We start from the raw sequence: 25,751 nt of genomic DNA on the forward strand, positions 1-25,751 counted from the left end.
TCTTGAATAAACGTCCCAGCTGGGCATGGATTCTTTCCTGTGGTTCGAACCATTGCGTCCATTGGGGCCATCATGCAGATGCAAGTGAGAGTGACCCTTGAAGAACGAGTTGAATTGTGGTGAGCCATTTTTTGTTTCCTTGGTATACCGTATACCACAATACGTAGGCCACGTTTATTCGAGGTAGTGGGGGCCTACGGAGTGATTATACGGTATGCACTCGTGTCTCCAAGTTTCCACGAACATTGCCTGTATTGGATGCTCATCCCTCATCCATTGCCAGTGGGAAGTGCATACATGGGACTTTATCCTAGGTTTTTGGCTGTTATTTCATGAATCTTCTTATGCATCAATCACAGTCGGGCGGGCGACGCTTGAGACGAGCAAAGAAAGTGTCTACGGAGTAGGGAGAACATAATCAGCTGGTTGAATTCATGTTGGAGAACAATACTCCTATGTAGCGGCTTTTTGGGGCTGCTGAGGGGCATATGTTGTATCGGCAATCAGTAATGCCCAGTTGAACGGGGCGGTCGTCAATGGTTAACGCTGACAGTACCAGGGTACCCAACGACTCGACCATGCTTCATCAGCAAAGTCAGGGCTGAGGAATGTTGGATGGTTGGCTTTCAGTTAAAATAGCCGCCCATTTGCGTGTCCCGTTCCCAAGTATGAAACCCCTCCTTGCTCGAACTAGTTCTTCGGGAACCTCAACACCACGGCAGCCATGGCCACGGGTTTGTTTCAAGTCGCTGAGTTGAGAGGATCTGATGGACGCTCGTCGCAGTCGGTTTGTGTGTATCCAGCCATTCACTCGTCGACTAAAGTGCCACCAGAAGAGTCCCGAGTAGATCTAGTGGTTGTCCTCTTCACATGGTCATGAAATCCCACGTTAAGATGATGGTGCGAGAGTGGACATCCGGCTGTCTTGGCTGCTGAACGTTTCGATCCTGCTTCAATTTCCGGCAAGAAACACGACCGGAGTTTAAAACAAATCATCGATGCTCTTATCGGCATCCTTTTGTATCAACTCAATCATACCCTGAACCAGAGTTAGCCTTTGACCACGGTGATGAAGAAAGACGAGACTCAATATACTTCGGGCATCACCGGCTTCCCATCCTGGCCCTTGACGTAGCGGAAAGGCATTTCGGTGCTCTCGTGGTCGTTGAACTTGAGCTCGGGGAAATCAAGATAAGAAATCTTCTCGAGGGGGACTATACTAGAGTTAGCGAGCTTTCCCGGACGGATGACGAAGGTTGACGAGTCTCTCCGGCTCACTCTTATCCTCAACCACCATCCTGGTGACGCGGACAGCGGTGTCGGTGGTCATCTGCGTCTGGCCGAGTCTCCTCCCCTCAAATCCCTTCTTCCTCAGCTCGGAGGTACGATCTGTCATGAGATAACATCAGCCTGTGTCGATCACCGACTGAGATGAAAATGATGGGATAATTACCTCTCGGTGGCTCATCACCTTGAGAATGTCACCGCATCAGAAAGGTTAGTTCGCTGAAATCCTTTAAGGTCCTGAGACCCATCGCGAAAGGGTCTCGCTCCGGAGACAACGGGACGAAAAAAAGACATACCGAGAATGCCACCGAAAAGAAAAACGTCAAACTTGTCACCATCGTCCGGGCTGAGATCGCGAGACGCTGCCGGGTCGAGGAGGCAAACGCGCGATTTGTCGGCAGCATAGAGCTCCTCAACCCCACGGCGCTCGGGCTTGAAGGCGGGGACCTGGCTGAGCGCCGGGGGGACTTGGAAGGCTGTAGGGAGGCTGGAAAGGAGAAAGGTCCCCTGAGCGGCGTGGGTTTCTTTGGCGATGGCGAGATACTCGAGCTCAGACCACTGCCCGAGATCAGGGTCCAGGTGCTCGACGATGTACGTCTTTTGCTTTGGGGACGACATGGTTACCGTTTGTGGTTCTGAATGGGCCGGGGTCGCCAAGGAGACTTTCTCGAATTTCGATTCAATTTTGGCTGCTACCTAATTTCTGAGTGGAGATGGTGATGCTCTGAGATGGGTACAAATACTGGTGAGTTACTTTGGGCAGAACCGAAAAAGGTCGGCGGAATCTACGAACCGCAAAGCCGTTGTCAAGCAAAGGTCCAGAGTCCAGACCCGTGTTAGCTCTCCAAGGAGAAAGAGGTTTAACACTTTCCACCAAGTCGAGGGCTTGCAATAGACGATAACCGCAAGGTACAGTGAGTACCAGTCTATTCAATCCCGTTTCTGGCTCTATAATAAGTTGTAGAGGTTAATTACTTCATAGCTCCACTTTCTGGAGTTCCATGTACTACTTACACTGTGTGAGGACGTACGGAGTACTCCGTACTCAACCTCGATGGCCGACGTGGCTGGCAGTTATTAAGAAACCGTCATGGATTTTATGGTACGTAGCCTAGGAAAGACCGGGAAAGATTTGTTCCGAACTAAGACTCAGCCTTATTCAGTCTCGGACAAGTCACTGTGGGTACTTTGTACAGTGTAACTGCATTCGGATCATCAGCTTGCACCCAGCGGACACCTTTCACTCGGAACCAGCAGAGCAGCCTAGTGATTGACGACCATCTTGGGAATCCATTTTCATCCTCGCCCCCCTTTCCGATTTCCAGATTTCTGACCCCATTTTCTCCCCGGTGATTTCTGGTCCAGACGTAATCCCCATGACTGCAATCTGACCGGGCCAGTCTCCTCTTTCTTCCTTCCATCTTCCCCCAACTTCTTCTGCTGCCCAGGGTTCGTCTAACAAGGCGATTCCCATCATGGCGTCTCTTTTCCCATTCCCGTCTCTGACGCGCCTCGTCAGCGGCATCCTCCTGACATTGCCATGGATGCCAACAGCGACGGCCCTCAGCGCCGCCGACTACTACGTCCGAAACCTGCCGGGCGTTCCCAGCTCTCCCGATATCAAGATGCATGCTGGGTACGTGACATCCCGAGAGTCTCGAGTCCGTGACTCTGTTCCTTCCCCTGGCCCCTTTCCCGTTGAGCGCCGCGCCATCCGCATCGCTTCTCTAACATGCGCCTCACTCCAGACACATCGAGGTCGATCCCGAACATAATGGCAACCTCTTCTTCTGGCATTTCCAGGGCCAGCAGATTGTCGACAAGCAGCGTACCGTCATCTGGCTGAACGGCGGCCCCGGTTGCAGCTCCGAGGACGGCGCACTGATGGAGATTGGTCCATATCGTGTCAACGGCGACAACCTGGTCTACAACAATGGCTCGTGGAATCAGTTTGCCAACCTCCTCTTCGTCGATAACCCCGTCGGGACCGGTTACAGCTACGCCGACACCAACAGCTACCTGCGCGAGCTTGACGAGATGGCCGAGCACTTTATTATTTTTCTGGAAAAATTCTTCGAGCTGTTTCCCCACTACCAGTCCGACGATGTGAGATGACCGCCGCCCCTTGTTCTTTTTTTTGACCCAGGCACACGCTGTTGGATTCCCCGGTTATTGCGCCTTATGCTGACACCACACAGCTATACATCGCAGGCGAGTCATACGCCGGACAGTATATCCCGTACATCGCGAAACACATCCTCGCAAGGAACAAGCAATATAACCCCGAGCAACAATGGAATCTCAAGGAGCTGGTGATTGGAAACGGTTGGATTTCGCCCATGGAACAATACGACTCGTACCTCAAATTCGCCTATGAGAGGAACATCATCGAGAGGGGCTCGGCCAACGCGAAGCAGCTAGAGCAATTGTGGAGGATTTGCAGGAAGAGCCTAGCCGTCGAAGTCAAGATTGATATGCCCGGATGCGAGCAGATCCTCCAAAAGCTCCTCAGCATGACCTCGGCCATCAACCTCGACGGCAAGCGCCAGTGCTACAACATGTACGATATCCGGCTCAAGGATACCTACCCTTCATGCGGAATGAACTGGCCTCCCGACCTCGTCCATGTGACCCCCTACCTACGGAAGCCCGAGGTCACCGCCGCGCTCAACCTCAATCCGGGCAAGACCACCGGCTGGACCGAGTGCAACGGTGCCGTAGGTGCCGCCTTCCGCGCTCGAAATTCAGTGCCCGCCCGCCAGCTCCTTTCGGACCTGCTCGAGGAGGTGTCCATCACGCTCTTCGCCGGCGACGAAGACCTCATCTGCAACCATATCGGTATCGAAATGCTCATCGACAAAATGGAGTGGAACGGCGCCGTCGGCTTCCAGTCGGCGCCTCGCCTCAATTGGACCTTTGACGGTGAGGATGCCGGTTACTGGCAGAAGGCCCGTAACCTCACCTATGTCCTGTTCAATGAGGCCTCTCACATGGTGCCTTTCGATTGGCCTTTGCGTTCCCGCGACATGCTCGACCGCGTCATGAATGTCGACGCTCGTGCCGCTCTGGGCGCCGATTTCGACTCGCATGTCGACGGTGATGCGGACTCGCCAGTGTCAGGAGGTGGCGGCGCCGGCGACCAGGCGGGCACGGACGAGGAGACGCAGAAGCAGATTGACGACGCGAAATGGAAGGCGTACTACCGCTCCGGGGAGATTGCGCTGGTCATCGTTGCCGTCGCTGCTGTCGCCTGGGGCTGGTACATCTGGCGCGACCGTCGCAGGAGGAAGGGTTATCAGGGGCTGGCTGGCGGCGAAGGTGGGGCCCGGTCTACCCGGTCGCGTTCCCGTGCGGCGGACCGGTTGTTGGAGCGGAGAGGTGACCTAGATATCGAAGCGGGCGACTTCGACGAGAGGCGGCTGGATGACCTGCACGTTGCGACGCCGATGGACGACCAGGATAAGGATGCGTACGCCGTCGGCGGGGACAGCGACGATGAGGGCGACGACGTTAGCCACGGCGACACAAAACAGAAAGAGAAGGCTCCCGAAGCCGCGAGCGGAAGCGGATCTCGAAGCACGACTTGAGTTGATGACTCCGTACATCCATTTTATTGTACCACATTTTTTCTCTCGCAGGCATGACGAAGCGGCGAACAGTCCTTTATCAACTTCCTTTCGCTTCAGTTGAGGCCATCTGTACGTGCGCTAGAATAGAACATCAATGAAATAGGGCATCTCTGTTATGACTTTGAACGAACGTGTGTTTGATATCGTCGTCGCCTTCTTATCAAGTATCTTTATCTTGCCCTTATTTTGACCCCTTATTTCGCCGGCCTTACCATGAACGCCATCGCAATGCAAGAGGAAACCCGTCCACTTCTCGAAGTAGCCACCGCCATTCCGTGGTATCTTTTCCCTCTCGGTCCACTCGCGCGCTACCTCGTACAAATTCCTTATGTTTTCTCTGCAACAGCAGAAAGGTGAGTGTATACCATACGGCAGTAACAGGTCAACAAAAACAAACAGCACAAAAAGCTCCTCATACCGCCCCCAATACCAAACCTTCTACCATGCCGCCCGTCTCACAGGCAACCTTTGCCTTTTCCACCTCACCCATGACGCGTCTCCTCAATGTCCGGAAGCCAGCGGCGAGCTCGGCACTGGCCCCGGCGTACTCGGCATACAGCTCGATCAGGTGCATGGCGACCTCGACACAGACGCCGACATAGCGCGGGTCGACGATATGCGCGCTGACCCACCGCAGGACGGGCTGCACCGTCCGCTCGTCGCGGCCCTCGAGCGCGGCACGCACGGCGCTGCGGTGACGAAGCGCCAGCAAGAGCGTCAGGACCTCCAGCGGCGGGGCAGGTTCAGCGGAGGACGAGTCTTTCTTGTCCTTCTTCTTATGGCCGGCCTTCTTCCCGGCGTCTGGGCCGGCCACCGAGGCCGGGTCGAGGAGCCGGTCGAGGGCGAGGGCGTAGCGGCTGTGGCGGAGGTCGCGCTGCCAGAGGGCCTCGGTCTTGCGGCGGCGGCGGCCGTCGTCGCGGGGCTCGTCGGCGATGACGACGTCGGCGCCTTCGCCGGCCATGTCGAGGCGGCGGGAGGCGGCGATGCGGCGCTTGCGCTTGTCGACGCGGGCGTCGTGGGCGTCGAGGGTGCCGGCTAGGAGGGCGGCCATTTCGCGGTCGCGCTCGCGCTGGCGGATGGCTTCGGTGCCGGTGAGGCGGGTGCGGATGCTCAGGACGCCGGATTGCATGCCCACGAGGAGGTGGCGGTCTGAGGTGGACGACGAGGAGGCGTCGCCGGTTGTGGTGGTGGGGCTCTCTGATGAGGCGCCGAGCACCCGCACGGTGAGGATGGGGGATTGGTATTTCGTGGTGGAGACGACGTTCCATCCCGTCGTCTCGAAGACCTTGACGTGGCCGTCGAGACCGCCCGAGACGAGACGGGTGCCGCCGGAGGCGAGGCAGAGAGAGGTGACCGTCTTTTGGTGGTTGGTGATCTGGCGGACGGGGCGGGCGGCCACGAGGTCGAGGACGGAGATGGCTGGGCCGGCGGCAGCGAGGAGGGTGGTGCCGGAGGGCAGGGGGAGGACGTCCTCGACGGGGGCGGCGTGTTTGAAGGTCATGACGGGTTGGTCTGGCGGGACGCGGGGGTCCCAGAGGCGCACGGTGGCATCGTAGCTTCCCGAGACGAGGAGGTTGGCGGCGGAGCCGGGGAGGAAGTCGGCGCTGCGGACGTAGTCCTGGTGGCCGATGAAGGTGTGGGTTGGGTCGTTGCTGGGGAGGTCCCAGAGGCGGACGGTCTTGTCGTCGGAGGCGCTGAGGAGGGTGGTGAGATGGGTGCGGGAGAAGCGGGCGGCCCAGACGGGTTGCTTGTGGGTCATCCAGGTGCGTAGGACGGCGCGGGAGTTGATGTCGAAGACCTGTAGGCGGCCGGTGTCCTCGCCGGCGACGAGGACCTTGCCGTCGCGACGCAGGTCGCCGCTCCGAGCGACGTCGGCGAAGCGGGTGATGGTCTTCTCGAGCTTCCTGGTGCGGGACGAGTAGATCTGCACGCGGGTGCCGGTGGTGACGGCGAAGTGGCCGTTGGTGGAGGCGGCGCTGACATGGGTGACGGGGTAGGAGGTGGGCGAGGAGATCTGCAGCTGGTTCTTGAAGGACATCCAGTAGCGCTGCTCGGCCGTCACGGGCGAGGGCCCCGAGGGCAGCTTGACCTGCGCGAGGGGTCCCACGGGGGCGGCCATGGTTGGAGGTGGTCGGCGTCGATGAAGGCGCGACGTCAATGGAGGTGGATGTATACTGAATACGTGAAGAAGAAAGAGCTTGACCTTTTTGGAAGTTGGAATTTTGGTGATTCGGGGTCTCAGGTCCCAAGTTGAGAAGTTCAGAAATTCTTCAATGCGCTAAGCTCGATTGAGAAAGGCGGGCATTCTGATAAGATAAGAAAATCAGGTGGAGACTGGACGTACAGTGCGTACGATGTCGTTATACGTCGCACGTCCTGTACCACTATGTATCTTTATTATCTCAACTTTACAAGCCCATCGTCAACTCCAGCTGACGTAGTGAAGCAATACTTGGGGCTTATTTATTCGTACTTCCGATTGACATCCGTACCTAGGTATGTATTGGTATGCACTCAGTCTCAGGTTATCCCCACCAGATCAGTCGTTTACCAAGTACTACACAATAACGCTGTGATCCCGTTTTACCACATGTTCTACCTAGCTAAAAGGACCTCTCAACGTGAAGCGATGCTCCCTCCATACTCATCGATAAAGCCCATCGCCCGCAACTACACCACGCAGAAGGATGTCACGGGACACCCTCTAAAGTGAGGACTAACCACGACCAAGTGGGTCGACTTGACTCGCCATAGGAACTCCAGGAAGCTATGGCCTAATTGAACGTCGATCTGTCGTCCAGAGTGATACAGCACGGTTGGTTATACGTTGTACGTTGCACTTGTGTGACCAGAGGCAACGACGATGACGCCCAGGGCCGTTGGGTCTGGGCTGGCTGTAGCAGAACGTTCCGGAAAGGGCCAAGTTCAAACCCCATGCATCGTCGTCCAGTCAAGTTGGGGAGGGAAGAGACGAGCAGATCAACGACTGGCCATCTTGTCGGACCTTGAGAGCCGAGGAGGGGTTTTGTAGGGAGCACGATTTGAATAGTAAGTAGGGGAATTCGATTTGAAGGTTTTAGGACAGAGAAAGTGCAGGCAAGGGACGACCCTCGACTGTGATGATTGTAGGATGGTCGCATGAACATATAAACAACGTTATTTGCAAAGAGGAAGTTGTCCCGGGATCAAGTTTGGGCCTCCTTCGTAAAGGTTGGTCTGGGCCTTCTGGAGTCCCTTATAATCCAGGATGTACTTGTTGTACGAAGTACATAATACATGCACGAGACAGTTGTCCGAAGCATCGCAATAGGTCCGTCTTGTAAGTCTCACTCTATTCGACGACGTCTGACTGACTGGCCCGGTGCTATAACTGCCGGCAGGATCGAAGAGTTACATTTGTTAAGATTGATTGGGCTATCTTGACACCACAGGAACCAGATAACAGTTTCGATTTTATTTTTCGTCCAGATATTCCCTCATCTCGCAGTCAATCAGTTCATCTTGTTGATGCCTGATGCTCCTCGTCCAAATGAAGTGCAAAGTAACTTATTATGGCTGGCTTTGTGTACCTTCTGTACATGTACTCCGTGTTAACTACGTCTCGATACATACGTAAACAGCATAGTACACTGTACGTAAAAGTGATGTGAGGGGAACCTAACAACCTGTAACTTTCCTGTGACTGGCCAGACATTCGACCCGACTTCCCATCTCGTCACATCGCTCCCATTTCCACCTCCCAACGCCCATCTCCTTCCACTACTTTAATCGACTGCTTCCGGAAAAAAAGATCTCTCCTCATCAGACTTCAAACAGACTTTTATTCTCGCGCTCCATAACCATCCCGTTGCCAGTCACCGCGACCTCATCGCAGATCCGTCCATCGGCGACAACCCCACCAAACCTCGTTCACAATGAACCCTCTCCAGAAGAACAAGATTGATGTCTCTGTAAGTTGTCTCGTATACCCTTCCTTTCTTTCCGGTCAACATCACTCCTTTGCCTCTTCCATCGACGGTTACAATCAACTTGGCGCAGCTCGCCCTTGTCGTGACATCTTGTCTCTGACATGTGTTCTCTTTCCAGTCCCTCTCCCCAGAGGAGCAGCGTCTCTTCCGTCTCTACGGCAAACTCCCCTCCCGCTCCGACCACTTCGCCAAACACTTGAAGGATCGCAAGTACTTCGACTCGGGCGACTACGCCATGTCGAAGGCTGGGAAGGGTGACGGGGTCGACGCCGGCGCCGTCGGCTCCCAGCACCCCGTCCCCGAGAAGATTCCCCACCTCTCCAGCCCGATCAACGGCGCCGGCGGCCCCCTGGGCTCCAACGGCATCGCCAAGCATCACCACAGCAGCATCTCGGGCGCCACCCAGTCCGGGAGCCCCGTCAAGGAGTCCAGCTTCCTCCACCGCGAGACTAGCGCCGCCGATGTGGAAAACGAAAACGAGAACGAGAACAACAGACAAGGATCATCTTGAAAAAACGTTGAGAGTGCTTTCATTCTAAGACCCACGTCTGTCGGCCAGGTACCGCGGATACGCTGCTTTCACGTTTTGGGGGAGGAAAAATATGTTTTTTCTTTCATTTTTTACTTGCTGGCTAGTCTGTCCTCCAGATACGAATGTGGAGGCAGGAAGAGTTTGGGGTTCACGTCTGCCTGATGATTTCTTACGAAGGTTCTACTTTGCGCTTTTTATTTCTATACTCTGGCGTTTGGTTCGGCAGGAGGTGGGTGGCACGGCATACTTAGGAAGTGGACGAGAGCAAGTCGGCTTTTGATAATCTGGACGCGCAAGCCGTGCCCAACACTGTTATTTAGGGATGTGCGGGTGTGTCGTTTGTGTGCGTACGTGTGTGCGATGTTTGTACCCTGTCATATTTTAGGAGGCCATACACAGGATGTCTGGTCCAGTGCCTCCATTATGCTCCTTATTTGTTGTTATTCGGGAGTCTTCATTTCTTCTGTTCCCTCTGCTCGCTTGGCGACTCTAGGATGGCAATGGAAAACCAGATTGGTAACGTGAGGGGGAAACAGTTCTGCAGAAAGCCGATCAGGCATGGATGGTCGGACTCTACTTATTGATGCCGGGCAAGGCTCTCAATCATTCGCTTTTCCATCATTGTCAAAGGTAAAAAAGACAGGCTCTTTTTCTGATGTAAAAATCTATGAATTTGTTTATTTCATCTCCATCCTTTCCTTGGTGGGAAGCCAAACGCCGCCGAAATTGTGCCCTATGGAACCCCGTAATTTGCGCAACCAAAAGAAAACCCCACAAAGGAATCATCATTGTTTCTCCATCACGACGAAGCCAAACATACGAACCATAGCAGACCCATTCGCGTTGACGGTTTAGGATTCCAAGGCCTTCAGAGCCATGGCCTTGGCGCCTTCAAACGTGGCATTCCCACCGATGAACCCGGCCGCGTGAACGAAGACGCAGCCAGGGATACCTGTGATGCCGTCCAATTCCTGGTCGCGGAATCCCCTCCAGGCTTCCGGGAGCGGCTTGCGGCTCTCAAACGAGTCCTTGGACACGGGCACGCATTGGACCCTCCACTTGGCGCCGGGGCTGGCGCTCTCGGGGTACAGGACGTAGACGACGCTGGACTTGCCGTCTTCGAGGGAGTACAGGTGGTCCTTCCAGGGGGCGCTGGTGCCCTCGAAGACCAGGACGCGGCCCTCGGGGTCGTGGTCGGCGCGCTTGTCAAAGGCGGCCTTGACGACGGCGCGAGCGGGCTGCCAGGCACGGACGTAGTAGTCGAGGTCGCGGTCAAACTCCTCGCCGATGCGGGCGCTGGCGAGCTCGAAGCGGGCGTCCTCGGCGCGCTGGGCCTCGGCCGGGTCCGAGGGCACGGGGTCGTTCCAGTTGGGGTTGAGGCGGGCGACGACCGAGGCGAGCGAGAAGCCGCCGTTGGCGAAGCGCTTCTCGATGCCGGCGGCGGCGAGGGCGGCCGGGTCGTAGACGGAGATGCCGTTGTCGTGGGCGTCCAGGGCCTCGACGAAGGATTCGTACAGCTTGGCGTGCAGCAGGGCGACGTCCGGGTCGGAGTCGGCGGCGGAGGGCGGTGTCACGCCGGTCTTCTGGGCGATGAGGGCGCGGCCAAAGTGCAAGAAGACGAGGCCGGCGCTGGAGAGCTTGGTGGGCCGGCCGGGGAAGGTGGTGGCGAAGCCGCGCTGGTGGTGGTCGAAGCGGTTGCGGGCGGGGTCGTACTCGCCGCCGACGTCGACGACGGTGTGGCAGGTGGCCAGGACGGCCGGGTCGCGCGTGCGGATGAGCTTGGCGCCCTGGTAGGCCGGGAGCTGGCGCAGCATGTGGACGGCCAGGGCCTCGTCGGCGTGGAAGTGGCCGTTGTGGGTGCCGATGGTGACGGGCGACGACATTTTGATTCTCTTTGCTGCGTTTTCGGCCATTCGTAGGGATTGGGAGATTCGAAGCATGCAGACGGGGCAGCTTTGGTAGAGAGGAGTTTTTGTATCTTTAGGTGTTGATCTGCAGACTGTTTCCTTATCCCCTCTCCTATGAGAGGTTTCTTGTCGATTTTGTGATGAGTTTGGGTATGAGAAGTTGGAATAATAGACTCACACCACCCGCGACATTACCAGTGTCACGCTTATCTGTTTTGGACTTCTGTCAGTACGTACTGTTTCGCAATGGGGGTGGATCTAGTAGTACCTTCTAATACTTTGTACCCCTTCCTGGTTGGTCGACGGCTCCCTTGAATCGAGAGCTCCTTTGGAATTCACTGATACTTCCCATACGGTCACTGCTTCGTACCTCAGCCTCGTCCGGTCCATCCAAAGCGAAAGCACGCGTGCGCCTGATTTTCGATCACCACTTGCAACCCAAGTTTTCTTCGCTAACCTCAACCTTCCTTTTCCCCATCGCCAACAACCACAACCCACCCATCGTCAACACCAACACAGGGAATAGTACATCTAATCATACTTCCATCACACCACTGTTGGACCCGTCTTCCACTCCTAGACTCGTATTCGTCCGTACGTCACCATGGACGACGATGGCCAAAGTGCCGTCTCGGTCGATCGCGACGTCAAACACGAACATGCCTCCAAAACCATCGCCATGACCGAAGCCAAGCCGACCTACAAGTCGTGGAAGAAGAAGTATCGCAAGATGCGCATTACCTTTGACCAAAAGATGCACGAATGCGAGGACCTGCACAAGGAAGAACAAAAGGCTCTCGCCCTGGCGAAACGTATTGCCATTGAGAATGAGTACGTCTGAGTGCTCGGCGTCCACTTTTTGTTATTCTTCAAAACTCGCACAGAGGGGGAGAGGGCGCATTTGCTGACTTGGTCATTCGCAGCCGCATGCTGGATCTCCTTCTCGACTTGAACGAGTCGGATCAGATCCCCTTTGATAAACGCATCAATATTTCTCTAACAACGCCCGACTCGGACGATACGATCCCCGATGGCGAAAACGCTTCTTTGTCACCGTTCGCCAACTCTGCGAAATCCCTGGGCGAGCTTCTCAAAGAGGTCCCCCACACGACGTACGCGCAAGCAAAGGACCGCTTTCCCGCCCTCGTGGCCGACCTCGAGCCGTTCCCCGGGGAATCCCACCCGCCTACGTTTCTCACTTCGGACGACGTGGACGACTACCTCTACAGCATCGATAGACGAATCGACGACATGAACCTCCTCCCCACACTAGCCCCCGCCGCCCGCCCCAACGCCGGCGCCGCCCATACGAACCCGTACACCAGCCAGAACATCGCACTCCGCAACCCGGTGAGCGTGTACAACTGGCTCCGGAAACACGCGCCCAAGACGTTCCTCCAGGATACGGAGACGACCGCAGCCGACGAGGCACATGGCGACGAGACGCCGGCCGATGCCAAGAAGAAGAGGCGCTCGGCCATGGGCACCGACGGCGGTTCGAAACCGGCCCGCGGCGGCGGCAAGGGTTCCAGGGGCGGGAAGCGGCGCACGGCGGCGGAGCGGCTGAGCGTCGTGCAGCCAAGGGAGCCGGACGTGTGGGATGTCAGCATGGACGACGAGTTGGACTTTGGCGTATCCACACCGGTCCCGGCGTCGGCGCGGGGCGGCAAGCGGAAGCGCGACGACGACCCAGGGTACCGTCCCAAGGGGGGGTCGGGCACGCGGCCTGCGAAGAAGAAGCCGCGGAAGAGCACCGGTGACGGCGGCGAGGTCTCGACGCCGACGGCGAGTAAAGGTGGCTCGTCGGCGCGGCGGTCGACCAAGGGCCGGGCATCGGACGTGCCCAAAGCGAAGGTGGAAAAGGCGGAGGATTGAGGAGCTCGTACCGGTACTGTGCGTTTCACGGCTGGATGGACATTCTAACTGGATTTGGGACAATGTTTTTTCTTCTTTTTATGGTGGAGCAAGACGCGCTCAACTTCTGCTTACCTTACGGAGTTCTTGGGGCACCATGTACACTTGACAATGCATAGTCACAGCACGCGGCTTGGTTTCTCGCCGTTAATCAAATCATAATGGGAATCTCTCCGACCAACTCTCGACGCTTTACCTCTGAGCGTAGCAAAGAGAATCGGCTCCGGGAAGTGGTTCGGGTCCGAATTTTTGGGTGTCGGAACAACAGCCGGCCTGCCCTTTCCAAGACCTAGAATCGGCAAAGTGTCCGGCTCAAGATATAATTAAGGACAAACATATCAGAAACACACGTGTATAGACACTGCGAGACGTCTGGGATAATTTACATCCGACGAGGTTCGAATTGGCGGCTAGTTACGGGCCGCTCGTGGTCAGTTTAGGTAATAAAGACTACATGTTCCGTATTGCTTCCGGAATGACAAACGCCGAGATCGGGGCAGCCTCCACTTTTAATGCCTGGTGAAGGAAATGACCCTTTGCATCGACTCATGAACCTGCATATTACGTGCTGAATAGCAAAATCGTCCCATTTAGTCAGGTCCCAAATCTTAAAAGCGGCAGCGTGTGTACGTACTTACGAAGTACGAAGTCTGGGAAAGATGGGGTGCTCGGAGAATGTTCTGACCCCGAAGGCTCGGAGAAACGGAGAAGTGGTTGGGGTCATCACTTCCGCATTGCGTTCACCTGCTGTTTTCATTGTGTCTTACTGTATACTTTGTTTGCTCTGCTCCATTCCAATTTCCGGTTTTGTACATTTCTGAGTCCATTTACACCACACTGGGACGTTCATATTCTGTACTTCGTACGTACTTCGTACGTACTTCGTAGATAGTTTAGATTTAGAAGATACGTCGTAGAGTTGCGGAACCACGTACCGAATACGTTGTACTGCAAACGAAATGAACGGCAGGCACGATACTGGTACAAGATGCTTGTACCTCCGCACTGGCCACTTACAGGCCCCTTCTTCTTCAGATTGCGGGGCCAGATCAGGTGCTCCTTCCCAATGCTGCTTGCATTCGCCCAAGGAAAAAGAGGAAAAAAAATAAAAAAAGTTGCGAAGAAAAGAATTGCGCGCCCTTCTTTCACCGACCTCAGCGTGAAGCTCCAACAAGCTCCAAGATCTTGGACATTCAACACCAGGAACACCACCAGCTTCTCCCGTCAGCTCGGCTTGCTCTGTCGTGCGTCCTCCTTGTTGTTTCAATAACGGGAAAGACTCGAAAAGACAAAAAGACGAGAAAAAAGTCTTCAGTAAGTTCCACGTCACGTCATTTGTCTCATTCTGTCTTCTTCTCTCGTGAGGTTTTGCAGAATTCTATCAACGGTGTGTCGACGGGTGTGACGACATCTTAGTCAAGCCAATTCAACGTCTTGTCACCGTTTAGCTAAGACTCGCCTTCCCTTTTATCGTTTTGTTTCTTGCTTACTCTATCAGCTGGCAACGCCATCTGACGTTTCGGCTTAAACGGCCGTTGCTGCGACTCGTATCCCGGATTACGCTAACCGGACAGCAGTATCCTCGGCTCTTTGGCTTCAAATCCCCTCGAAATCGTCCACTCGATCGCCCGTAGCCACCCCGCCTGCCGCCGCTCAGTGCCGGTCTCGACGCTCACGTCCATTGCTTTCCTCTTTGCCCCTCTCCGCCCCTCTTCCTTTTTCGTTTCCCCGGGTCCTTCGCCCCCTCTCTTGGGGTCGCCTCACTCGCCACTATGAACTCCCTCCGCTTCTCCCTTCGCCCGTGTGCGTCCATATCAGCCGCCACCAGTCCCTCTTCTTCCCTCTCAGCCTTGTCCCTTGCCCGTCGTGCTGCCGTCCTCTCATTGTCATCGTCCAACAAGGCCTCTTCCGCTCGCTCACCAACTGCTTCGACTTTCCCTCGATCCGCTTTCATCATCCAATCTAGAACCATGTCGTCCGCCGCCGTCAACAAGATCAAGGTCAAGAATCCCGTCGTCGAGCTCGACGGCGACGAGATGACCCGCGTCATCTGGAAGGATATCAAGGACAAGTTCATCTACCCTTACCTCGACATCGACCTCAAGTACTATGACCTCGGCCTCGAGTACCGCGACCAGACCAACGACCAGGTCACCCTCGACGCCGCCGAGGCCATCAAGAAGTACAGCGTCGGCGTCAAGTGCGCCACCATTACCCCCGACGAGGCCCGCGTCGAGGAGTTCAAGCTCAAGCAGATGTGGCTCTCCCCCAACGGCACCATCCGCAACCACCTCGGCGGCACCGTCTTCCGCGAGCCCATCGTCATCCCCCGCGTGCCCCGCCTCGTCCCCGGCTGGAAGAAGCCCATCATCATCGGCCGCCACGCCTTTGGCGACCAGTACCGCGCCAAGGACCGCGTCATCACCGGCGAGGGCACCCTGAAGATGGTCTACACCCCCAAGGGCGGCCAGCCCGAGGAGGTCGAGGTCTTCGAGTTCAAGAACGGCGGCGGCGTTGCCCAGACTCAGTACAACACCGACGAGTCCATCACCGGCTTCGCCCACGCCTCCTTCAAGCTCGCCCTCGACAAGGGCCTGCCCCTCTACATGAGCACCAAGAACACCATCCTCAAGAAGTACGACGGCCGCTTCAAGGACATCTTCCAGGAGCTCTACGACACCCAATACCAGAAGGAATTTGAGGCCAAGGGCATCTGGTACGAGCACCGCCTCATCGACGACATGGTCGCTCAGATGATCAAGAGCTCGGGTGGCTACATTATGGCTCTCAAGAGTATGTTTCCTTTGGATTCTGTTCGTCCCGGTAACTGTACTGACTTGCCTTTTTCGTCTAGACTACGACGGTGACGTCCAGTCCGACATTGTCGCTCAGGGCTTCGGCTCTCTCGGTCTCATGACCTCCGTCCTCATCACCCCCGATGGCAAGACCTTCGAGTCCGAGGCCGCCCACGGCACTGTCACCCGCCACTACCGTGAGCACCAGAAGGGCAACGAGACCTCCACCAACCCCATCGCCTCCATCTTCGCCTGGACCCGTGGCCTCATCCAGCGTGGCAAGCTCGACAACACCCCCGAGGTTGTCGCCTTTGCCGAGTCCCTCGAGAAGGCTTGCATTGATACCGTCGACGTTGACGGCATCATGACCAAGGATCTTGCCCTCGCCTGTGGCAAGACCGCTCGCAGCGACTATGTCACCACCACCGAATACCTCAACGCCGTTGAGAGGAGGATGAAGCACATTCTCAAGGAGAAGCTGTAAAGAGGGAACCACACCAAGGCCCCGCACGTCAGCTCGATCCAGCCCAGTCGAACTACAGCCGACAATTTTTACCATCTGCTTTTGACTGAAAAAGGCAAAGCACCGAGGGCGGTGGGGCCCAAACAAGGTGTCCCGCGGTCTTTGGTCCGTTGGTGTCACCCGGCCATGCAGACGCTGGATGAGCTGTTGTTCCGTCACTTGTCAAAGTGCGGACGAAATAAACCTCGCTCGGCGGATGGGAAGGTGCTTAAAAAGCTTGAAACGGCTTCTTTTCGCTCAAATCATTGGTTGCAGGCTCTGCAGGAGCAGGATTGCTCGCGCATATGGCCTTACAAATTTGTTGCGCTCCTCAGGTATCGCGTTATGTTTTCTCGGGCTGGAACTTATGCCCGGTTCTAGGAAGGGGAACCATGCCGTTATCGCTCTGCTATGTTGTTTTGACTGCGCCGAAAGAGACGAAAGGTCCGCTGAGTATTTTAGGGACTGTGTTGTGTTTGTAGGTATAGAATATACAGCTGCAGCAAATTACCATAACGCAATGGGGCATCGCGACTGAGTCCTTCGCCTATCTCCTTCTCTCACCATTCGGTCCCTTTTTCTTCTCTGCCCGCCATTCGTTCACACGCCAGATACCATTCACCATTGTACGGTCTTGGCAAGTAAATGACATAATGTGGACCATGTCTATTGAACTCGGCATGCAAGTTCCTGCTCGCATGCCACTGTGGAATGACCCCGAACGCATGAATTAAGACCACAAATCGAGCCCAGCCCTGCAGGACTCTCAAAGCAGCAACAAGACACCATAATCGAACAGCTTATAGTACACCCATAAAGGAAGGGAGGCCCAGCCTCGCCTCAGAATCAAAGTCGTGAAGTCGTTCGCAATACAGCCACCAAGGCAAAATGCCGTTCCCCGGATGACAACCACCCACTGTTGTTTCTCGTAAGAGTCTCTGTAGCCTCCCTCATTATCATACATACCATACAACGTACAGGAGCCGAACACCCAAGACAAAAGCTGCACATGAATAAAAGTGGAGCGGAATCGTCACGCCAAGAAAAGAAAGAAAAGGGAAAAGTCGGGAAAGCCTACCCGCAGTCCATCCTACCCCTCCTTTCCAGCGGCCCTAACTCGAGCTGGCAGGCACTAAACAGCACCGCCCAACGACGATTTCGTGGGACTGAGTGAGAGGGGCGTGGGCTGAGAAAGAAGGGTACGGTGAGACCTGGCGCATCCTTCTGGAAACCTTCCATGCAGGAAGGCGGCGGGAGAAGCCAGCGGCTGTGCATTGTGTGCCTCGGCGGACTTGGAAGCGCATCGCAAGCGAATAAACGTTGCCGTTTCGTATTTTCAGCCCAGTTCGATTGAGCGTTCGGTTCCCATGGCGGTGGTCGAAATGAGAAACGGAAGTAGGCCACATGGACCATGGTCGTCGATTGGGCCAGCACATGGCGGTGATGCAGTGGTCCCACACACATCTGGTCATACCATCCATGGCTGTGTCAACGCCGCCGTTCATACGGTGAGGAGCCTAGGCTGAGGAGAGAACAGCCCAGTGGATACTGTTCATTGTGTTCCACAGGCTTGACCACGGCTGATGGCAGTTGCTGTCGTTTTCCTGGACAGGTGGCTCCCATATCGACTGTGAGGACAGACACAGAAAAAGGGGGGAGAGAATAGTCACTCTTCCCGCAGGGAAATCGAATGACAACGGGTCCTAACCCACAGGTCGCGAAGAGGCGCTGCAGTGATGCCGTTACAGAGTTGTTCAGCGCCACCCACGCACGCGCTTCCTCTTGTCCTCGCACGGCATCTTACACCTGGGACAGATGCAATCCGAAGCCTTGCTGACGTCGACACGGCTCAGGCACTTGGTGCACCGCCACCAGCGGCTGGACACCTTGCGGCCCTTGAGCCACTTGTCGTCGACCTGGCCGCCGCGCTTGCAAATGTCCTCCTGGTGGTAGTCTCGCAGGTGGTCGCGGAAGTGGTCGAGCCTGCCAAAGGGCTCGCTCCGGCGCGCACACTTGGGGTAGTCGCATGTGTACGACTCCCTCGAGGACGAGTCGAGATGGACCTGGGCATAGTGGCGCTGCAGGTCGGCGTGGCGCTTGAAGGGCTTTGCGGGGCACCCGGGCCAGAGACAGGTGTAGCGGGTTTCCGCACCGTCGCCGGCCGTGATGCCTGGCGATCGATGCTGGTGACCGGCCGGCTTGCTGTGGGGTATCCTGGCAGGACCGCATCCCTGGTAGGCGTACTGCGGTTTGAGCTCCCAGTAACCGCCGTCGTCGGAGGCGACGTAGTTGTACTTGTTCCAGTCTACCGCGGTCGTGGACTGAGGCTGGGGCTGGTCGTGGCAGGCAGAAGTTCGATAGCTAATGGTGGGCATCTGGCTCGTGGACCTGGAGGTGTAGGACATGGCGGGGGACCGGGGCGATATGGGGGTCGCAGGGCCAAAGGAACTGGCATCGGACGGTTGCCGCACCAGAGCTGGTGCCTCGGAAGGGGACGAGGCCTCCCCTGGATAGACGGGGTACTTGGTCGAGATGACCGGGGAGCCGCCAGTGCTGGCAGGCGTAGCGGGACAGCGAGAGCTGTAGTAGTAAGTCATGCCGGTTTTGCGTTGGCTGACGATTGCTTCGTCGAGTTGACGGCACAGGGTCGACACTCGGAGGAGAGGCAAGGAAGACAAAGCTTATTGAAGAGTGAGATGTATAGCGTCCTTGAGGGGGTGGAAGATGAGAGACTGTAAATCGAAAGGAGTTGGTTGCTTCACACGGACTCGGGTAGATTGGACGAGGACTCCGAGTTTGCTTCCCTTCCCGGGTTTATATGCTCAAGAAGAGATAAGGTCTCCCCCTGTGGGGGGGGAGAGAGAGAGGCGCAGAATACATAGGACTCACATTGTCAGTGAGGCGGTTGAGTATAGAACCGCGTGGTTCCCAAAGAGGAAGCGTGGGGACCGTGGACGGTAAGGGGGGTGTGGGTGGATGGAGGGTTGCTCAAGTGAGACCTCGCTTTACACGTCCAGCACTACCAGGTAGACAAGAGCCGTCAACTGATTATGGGGCCCTATGAGCGACAGCGAGTTGCACAGTTGGACATGGTATGCCATATCCAATAGGGCGAGGGGCTCGGCATCCCATTCGAAGAATGATGAGACCCTCTGTCCCTCTTCTGCAAGTAGACAGACAGACAGACGCCTTAAGGCCGCAGGGGGAGAGGGAGAACGCCGGGCCAAGACACACAAGCCCCGCTGAGGTGTCTCGAAGCGGCAACGTCATGTTCGATCTCGTCAGAGTAAAGAGCGGTATACAATGTAGTCGCATGGGCAGCGTATGGGCCCAAGGGAACTTTCGGTCAGCAACGCAATTCATCAAAAGGGTGCCTCCAAAGAGACGCGAGGGAACCAAGGAAATTGAATGCAGGAAGAGTATGTTTCGGTGAGTTTGATGGCGGGTGGGGTACATGGCCTATGTGGTAGATTCCCGTCGAGGCGGAACAGAGAGCCGGGAAAAGGGGAACAGGGGACCACGGGAACAGGGGTAGAATAGGGCAGCAGGCCATGATGTGCATACCGGGGAGGTACGGATGGTGAGAGCAGAGGCAAAAGCCCAAGCTATGTTGTGCGTCAGTCAGCATGAGCCTGGTAAATCAGCCTAGACCCGCAGGTAGATTTCTCTTTGGCTCCGGGCTACCTGTCTCTCGAGATGAGGCTGTTTGTGAGGGTGGGATCGATAGGTGGGGGATTTGGCTTGGAGGTTTTGGGTAACAGGAACGGATCTCCGGCGCTCCCCGAATGGTGGGCGAGTGGCGGAGGGAACGTAGTGGTTCACCGATGACAGGGCAGACTTGTGATTGGGGGGAGCCGGCTCAACATGGCAAACGATACATGTTCGAAAGATATGGTATAGCGAAAGGCGAGTGAAGACACGTCGTGGGGGGTTATGGACAGGCCCAACTATGACTGTGACATGCCAGTTACCGCTGGGGAAAGTGGTCATCGAAGGCGTTTGCATCACTGTAGAAAAGGTAGAGAGGGTTGGGCTCCAGGACCCGGGCTGCGGACTGTCGGAGAGACGAGGCGAGAGAGGCGAAGGCCGGCATGAGGCAGGCTCTGAGTGCCTTTCTTGTCCGCCTGGAATAATCGAAAGAAGGAGGGAAAAGAAGGACACTGCCACGTTGACTGCGTACCGTCGCCGTTTGGCGGTATCAGGTGAGGGTGCGTAGCGGTCAGCGTCCAACCTGACGCGCTGTTCTTCTTGGAACCAATGTATTCCGTCGAGATCTCAAAGCTGGCATATCGAAGGGAGGACAGGCTGGGACTGGTAGGTACGTTGGAGTTACAGCGCAGACCCAGCAATCAAATCAGGGAAACAAGAACGGACTCATCACTGACCGACCTACCCTCATCGGCCTTCTTTGGCCTTGTTGTCCTACGACTCTGTGGACTGGGAGCGTATTCGTAGGCATTTGGTTATCGCGTGCGACTCGACACGCCCTTTTTGGACTACCCTACCGTCGATGATCGATCCTGTTCCTCGCGGGAAAGACGTTCTGTGGGGATATTTTCGCCGTCCATCGATATGGATTGGTACACTCATTGGTTGTCCCAGTTTCATCGGTAACACGAGATTTCCTTTCCTGTCGATCTGGGAGCAGACTGGAGGAGAGGAGAGCGAGCGTCCAGGAGTCGGACGGAGATGAGGGGTGAGGGAGGGGTGAGGGGCTGAAACACGACAGCCGGTACCTGAGATTCGGTACCTAATCAGGTGATCAGGTCAGGTACCCAAGTACGGCAAGTTATCAAACCTTCAACACCGCCATTTCGCCGGGTATCTATCAAAGGTCGGTGGTCAGGAGACATCCACCGCTCACTCCTCGTACGCACAGCGTATCTTGATCCGTACTTGGCGCTTCCCTGGTCAGGTACATACTGGTGACGCTCACCGCCTGCGAAACGTTGGCCCTGAGCCCCCCGCCTGGCCCTATAGGGACGCCGTCATCGTCACGGTATCGCTACGGCCCGATCCATTCTCACGCCGCCCCCCTGTTTGTCTCCCAAGACGAGGACCAGCCCTGTGTCAGAGTCAGAGCGACGATTGGGAAACGTGGGATCTTACCACGGACACCTGGTGTGTCGGGCTTGGCGCCAGGTACGGAATACGATGGCGAGTGGCATGTTGCATTCTTTGGCCAGATGGTCGTCGTGATGTGTTGTTCTTGCCTTCTTTTTTACTCTTCCGCCCTTTTGTCGCCCTGACTTGTTCGTTCTTGGCAAGTCGTCGTAACCAATTTGAAACTTTCCAGTGATTTCTTTTTTGTTCGGACGGATAACAAGCGGTCGGCGCCATGGAGACTGTCGCTGATATACGAAGTATGGATATCCTCGTATTATGGTATCATATCTCTCCTACCAACTAGCCATTCCATTCATTCTTGAGCCTGCTGAGATAACTTTGGCGGGACTTGCGGACGATTGCTGTTAGGCACCAAATCCACGGCCACTGCATACCCGACTACGTCACGAATGTATCCAACAACTCAACTCAGTCCAGTGTTCACCAGCGACCGTGTTGCAATCAGCGTACTTTTCTCAATAAGCGAGGGAGGTTGTCTTCTCGGCTTCCCCTGCGTTACCTACCGGTTGCGGCAGTCTGATTGCAGCGTGGGACCACCCTGCGAATGACCCTGACTACGTCCACCTTGAAGCACGTGGAATAATTCCTACGTGGGAACACCGGCTACATATTCGTGCGTAGAGACGGGACAACCAGACACCACATTGCGTTTGCCTCGGTAGTAGCGTGTGTACTTTGTAGTGTAGTGCGGTAACTCGCCCCTGGCAGGATAGAGGCCAGGACCAACGGAGCAACAAAGCACCTGGCAAGGGCACGTAACACCGCCGGCTACATTTACATCGATCAACAGAATACCTGCACTTGCAAACAACGCCACGAGAACGGAGACGGCCAATGCCTCGTGACCCATCTCGCACACAGTTCGATCAACACCGTCAGCAACGTGGGAGTGTGGGACTGGTCAGACAACGTCCAATAGAGGCGAGAAAGCGAAATGAATGGGGAAAAAGGAGAACGACGGAAAAAGAAAATGGTAAAAAGACAACCACCGAATCCCCAAGCTCGTAGTACGAGCTTGGGAACTTTCTCGCCAGTCGACATCAGATTCAAAGGGGGATCCCTGGCTGCATATCTACAACGTAGATCCTACTCCGACCATTAGGAGACGACCCTGCCGTCCAGACCATCCGTCAACCCCCTTTACCTAATACCATTCATCCCCCAAGGATGTGGAGGGGTGAAATCAAAAATAAATAAAAAGTGCACAACGCCAGTATCGCAAGCCTCTCTCATAAAATAATAACCCTAGAGAGTTCTCACATACAGTATCCTAGTCCCTGTACCCCATGTAATACGAAGCCCCTTTCGTCCCAAAGAAGAAGAAAAAAAGGTCGTTCATGTCCAGGATGTTTGCGTGTGTCTGCGTGCGTGTGTACTCATACATCATCCTCGAGGAATTTGTAGGCAAACTTGAAATCTGCCTTTCGTCGGTTCATCCTACATCATTCCAATCCGTTAGCCGACAACTTCAATAACAGAAAGAAAGGGACGGGGGGAACGAACCAAGTAGACTCGTAGTCAAAGAACCGATAGGTTCCCTGCTCAAACTCCTCCGTAATGTTCTTCGGCTCCTCGTGCCTCTGGAACCATGTCTGGTACTGCTTGTGGAAGCGCCAGCTCTGGTCCTTCAGCGCCTTGGCCGCCAGGTACTGCTGCGCCGTACCCTGCTTGTAGTAGAAGACGTAAAAGAGCGTGTCCGGGTCGATCCGCGAGTAGAGCCGCGGGTCGTCGAAGATGGCCAGGGGTTCCTGGGGGAACCCGGTACCCGCCGGCGGGACGCGCACATCCGGCCGATACGTCCGGGGAACGTCGGAATCGAGTAGATCGGGGCACGTCGCCTGGCTCGCCTGGAGCATGCGCAGCGTGCTGGCGCTGTGCGGGTCCGCCGCCTTCTTGTGTGTTGCTTCGAACGACTCGACGAGGTCCTGCAGCGATGAGGGCAGGTGGTAGATGGACTCTTCCTCTTGCTCCTCCTCGATGGGTCTGATGCCGTTGGACACGCCGTTGGTGGCTGCTGCGCTCGAACCGGCCTTGGGCTCTTCTGTAGACTTGCGTTGACTTTTGCCTCGAGATGGTTCCGCCGACTCGGTCGTCGCCGTCGCTGCTGCTGGCGACGAGGCTTGCGCCGGAGCCTTACCTGCCGCCTTGGATTTCTCAGCCTTTGATGATGCTGCGGCCGTCGTCGTCGTCCTTGCGCCTCCTGCCTGTGCTTCGCTCGCGCCAGTCACCGATGAAGAGGCCTTCGCCTCTGCTTCCCTCGCTGCCGCCGTCGCCCCCACCGGCTGCACGAAAGAGATGGCCGGCGAGTTGGCGGCGCTGGTCCTGGATTGTGCAGCAGCAGTGGGCACAGGTGATGCGCCTGGCGGAGGTGGTAAGGGTGAGATGCCAATCTTGTCGTTGGCTGCCGCCGCCGCCGCCGCCGATGCGTACTTTAGTCCTTCCGCAGGTCGCGTCGGCAGAGACGCGGGTTTCATGGCCGGACCGTTCGACTGATTGTTGGTGATGGTGGTCAGGGGTGTATGGAGGGTGGCCAGCGCAGGAAGAGGGGATTTGGCCTGCGAGCTGGGTCTCCGGGATGCCTCGGCAGCGATTTGTTTCGCCTTGCTGACGGGTCTGGTGGTGGAGCTGAAATCCACGTCGGCTGCCGTATCTTCGGCCAGGGATGCGTTGTCCTGGGAAGACCCCTTGTCTTCCTGGGGCATTCCGTACACGCCTTCTTCCTCGTCGAGATTCAAGTCCTCGTACAGTTCTTCGTCCTCGACAAAGTCGTCGTTCATGTTGTCTGTTACGTAATACCGGATGCTCTCTTCTAGGTCGGTAACCTGATCCGTGTCGATGCCGCCGTTCTCCAGCGACCGCCTGATCAGCTCGAGCTTGCCTTGATGCCACTTATGCCGTTCGATCAACCGGTCAATCTCGGCCACACGTTCAGCCTTGGCGCCCTGACTCTTGCCCCGTTTCATGGTGGCCTGTATCTGTTCGGATTCCGCCTCGAGGGTCTCGATTTGTTGCTCCAGTTCGTCGACTTGGGTACTGAGGAACTCAGACGCTTCCGCTCTGGCCTTTTCTGCGGGGTCGAGTTTCGCTGACGACGCCAGGCCTTCTTTCGAGTACGCTTTTGTTTTCATGGCCTTTTCCACTGCCTTGAATCTCTCCATTTGCTAGATAGTGGTGGGGGATTCCGGATTGGATCGTCGGTTAGCTAGGCGACAGCAAGAGACGGAACGAAGGCTAGACGAATTTAAAAAATGAAATAATATCGAAAAAAGAACGAAATGCGAAAAAAGGAAAAGGGCGAGTCGAACCGTCTCAATCAGCTTCCGATGTTCTAATAGCGGACCCTTATCCTTGATGTCGTTGCTAGCAGCCCAAGTCTTGATTTGGTCTCGCAATCTCTGCAGCTTCTTGATCTCCCGCTTGAGGTTGTCCTCAAGCTTCTCCTTCTGCGACACATTGTTGGACTGCTCTATCTTTTCGTAGATGGCCTCGAACTCGGATACGCCTTCTGCCACCTTCTTGAAGCACTTGTCGACTTCTTGTTGGAGTTTTCTCGCCGCCATGGTGAAGGATGCATGTACGGGTCAACGTCGTCCCGTTCGGAAAGAGGGGGATGGATGTTTGTCGCTGGCAGGAACTTAAATCGATGGGGGGTTCGTAAGAGTTGTTTCCTCAAAGACAGCGCTGGGCGTATTGATGGTGTCCTCAAGACGTTGCTGCTGGCATGGGGTTCGGTAGGTAGGTAGTTGGAAGGAAAGAGACACCGGTTCCGGCTGGTGATGATGAATGCGACTGCTAAAGGAAGGTACAGTGTGCACCAAACTGGATGACTGGATGGTTGCCGATCTCAGCCAATAGGATGGCAGGTATTGGGGTACACCGGGATCGTTAACCAGACCTGGGCGGTACAACGGCTGATCGGTGTTCTGACTGTGTTTGAAGGGGGTGAGAAAAAGAATATAGGAGAGGAAAAGTCTTTGCTGCTGAAGTAAAGTGCCAATGATCTTTGATTCTTGGAAATCTGACGAGGCATCCGCTGGGAAGACGCTTGCCGCGATATCACATGGAAGGTGCTGGTACCGGCACGGCACGG

At 55.9% G+C, this 25,751-nt stretch overlaps 9 protein-coding genes across 9 annotated transcripts; 4 read left to right on the forward strand and 5 right to left on the reverse strand.

The window, feature by feature from the left end:
- Nucleotides 1-348: 348 nt before the first annotated feature.
- ACRALDRAFT_1047967 (uncharacterized protein) lies at nt 349-2,195 on the reverse strand. Its single transcript, XM_071015527.1, has 5 exons — nt 1,584-2,195; nt 1,454-1,471; nt 1,279-1,389; nt 1,096-1,214; nt 349-1,039 (listed from the first exon to the last, which is right to left on the reverse strand). Exons 1-5 carry the CDS (start codon nt 1,903-1,905, stop codon nt 983-985), a joined length of 627 nt encoding a protein of 208 aa, XP_070877137.1. The 5' UTR covers nt 1,906-2,195; the 3' UTR covers nt 349-982.
- Nucleotides 2,196-2,831: 636 nt separating this feature from the next.
- Nucleotides 2,832-4,874, forward strand: ACRALDRAFT_2097395 (uncharacterized protein; the record flags this gene model as incomplete). Its single annotated transcript, XM_071022836.1, has 3 exons — nt 2,832-2,923; nt 3,036-3,393; nt 3,486-4,874. The coding sequence occupies 3 exons, from the start codon at nt 2,832-2,834 to the stop codon at nt 4,872-4,874; spliced, it is 1,839 nt and encodes a 612-aa protein (XP_070877138.1).
- Nucleotides 4,875-5,328: 454 nt separating this feature from the next.
- On the reverse strand, nt 5,329-7,111 carry ACRALDRAFT_1047968 (uncharacterized protein; the record flags this gene model as incomplete). Its single annotated transcript, XM_071015528.1, has 2 exons — nt 5,731-7,111; nt 5,329-5,640 (listed from the first exon to the last, which is right to left on the reverse strand). Exons 1-2 carry the CDS (start codon nt 7,033-7,035, stop codon nt 5,329-5,331), a joined length of 1,617 nt encoding a protein of 538 aa, XP_070877139.1. The 5' UTR covers nt 7,036-7,111.
- A 1,719-nt stretch (nt 7,112-8,830) lies between these two features.
- ACRALDRAFT_2040387 (uncharacterized protein) lies at nt 8,831-9,395 on the forward strand (the record flags this gene model as incomplete). Its single annotated transcript, XM_071021046.1, has 2 exons — nt 8,831-8,866; nt 9,003-9,395. 2 exons carry the CDS (start codon nt 8,831-8,833, stop codon nt 9,393-9,395), a joined length of 429 nt encoding a protein of 142 aa, XP_070877140.1.
- An 872-nt stretch (nt 9,396-10,267) lies between these two features.
- On the reverse strand, nt 10,268-11,299 carry ACRALDRAFT_2040388 (uncharacterized protein; the record flags this gene model as incomplete). Its single annotated transcript, XM_071021047.1, has 1 exon — nt 10,268-11,299. One exon carries the CDS (start codon nt 11,297-11,299, stop codon nt 10,268-10,270), a length of 1,032 nt encoding a protein of 343 aa, XP_070877141.1.
- A 418-nt stretch (nt 11,300-11,717) lies between these two features.
- Nucleotides 11,718-13,428, forward strand: ACRALDRAFT_1074844 (uncharacterized protein). Its single transcript, XM_071018291.1, has 2 exons — nt 11,718-12,154; nt 12,247-13,428. The coding sequence occupies exons 1-2, from the start codon at nt 11,928-11,930 to the stop codon at nt 13,196-13,198; spliced, it is 1,179 nt and encodes a 392-aa protein (XP_070877142.1). The 5' UTR covers nt 11,718-11,927; the 3' UTR covers nt 13,199-13,428.
- Nucleotides 13,429-15,009: 1,581 nt separating this feature from the next.
- ACRALDRAFT_2099907 (uncharacterized protein) lies at nt 15,010-16,516 on the forward strand (the record flags this gene model as incomplete). Its single annotated transcript, XM_071022979.1, has 2 exons — nt 15,010-16,030; nt 16,092-16,516. 2 exons carry the CDS (start codon nt 15,010-15,012, stop codon nt 16,514-16,516), a joined length of 1,446 nt encoding a protein of 481 aa, XP_070877143.1.
- A 1,772-nt stretch (nt 16,517-18,288) lies between these two features.
- Nucleotides 18,289-19,131, reverse strand: ACRALDRAFT_2025772 (uncharacterized protein; the record flags this gene model as incomplete). Its single annotated transcript, XM_071020345.1, has 1 exon — nt 18,289-19,131. The coding sequence occupies one exon, from the start codon at nt 19,129-19,131 to the stop codon at nt 18,289-18,291; it is 843 nt and encodes a 280-aa protein (XP_070877144.1).
- A 3,502-nt stretch (nt 19,132-22,633) lies between these two features.
- ACRALDRAFT_1040194 (uncharacterized protein) lies at nt 22,634-25,453 on the reverse strand. Its single transcript, XM_071015166.1, has 3 exons — nt 24,967-25,453; nt 23,165-24,822; nt 22,634-23,098 (listed from the first exon to the last, which is right to left on the reverse strand). The coding sequence occupies exons 1-3, from the start codon at nt 25,219-25,221 to the stop codon at nt 23,038-23,040; spliced, it is 1,974 nt and encodes a 657-aa protein (XP_070877145.1). The 5' UTR covers nt 25,222-25,453; the 3' UTR covers nt 22,634-23,037.
- Nucleotides 25,454-25,751: the final 298 nt, after the last annotated feature.

This window comes from Sodiomyces alcalophilus, assembly GCF_042370955.1.
Source record: "Sodiomyces alcalophilus JCM 7366 unplaced genomic scaffold ACRALscaffold_2, whole genome shotgun sequence".
In the NCBI taxonomy this organism is placed as follows: domain Eukaryota; kingdom Fungi; phylum Ascomycota; class Sordariomycetes; order Glomerellales; family Plectosphaerellaceae; genus Sodiomyces; species Sodiomyces alcalophilus.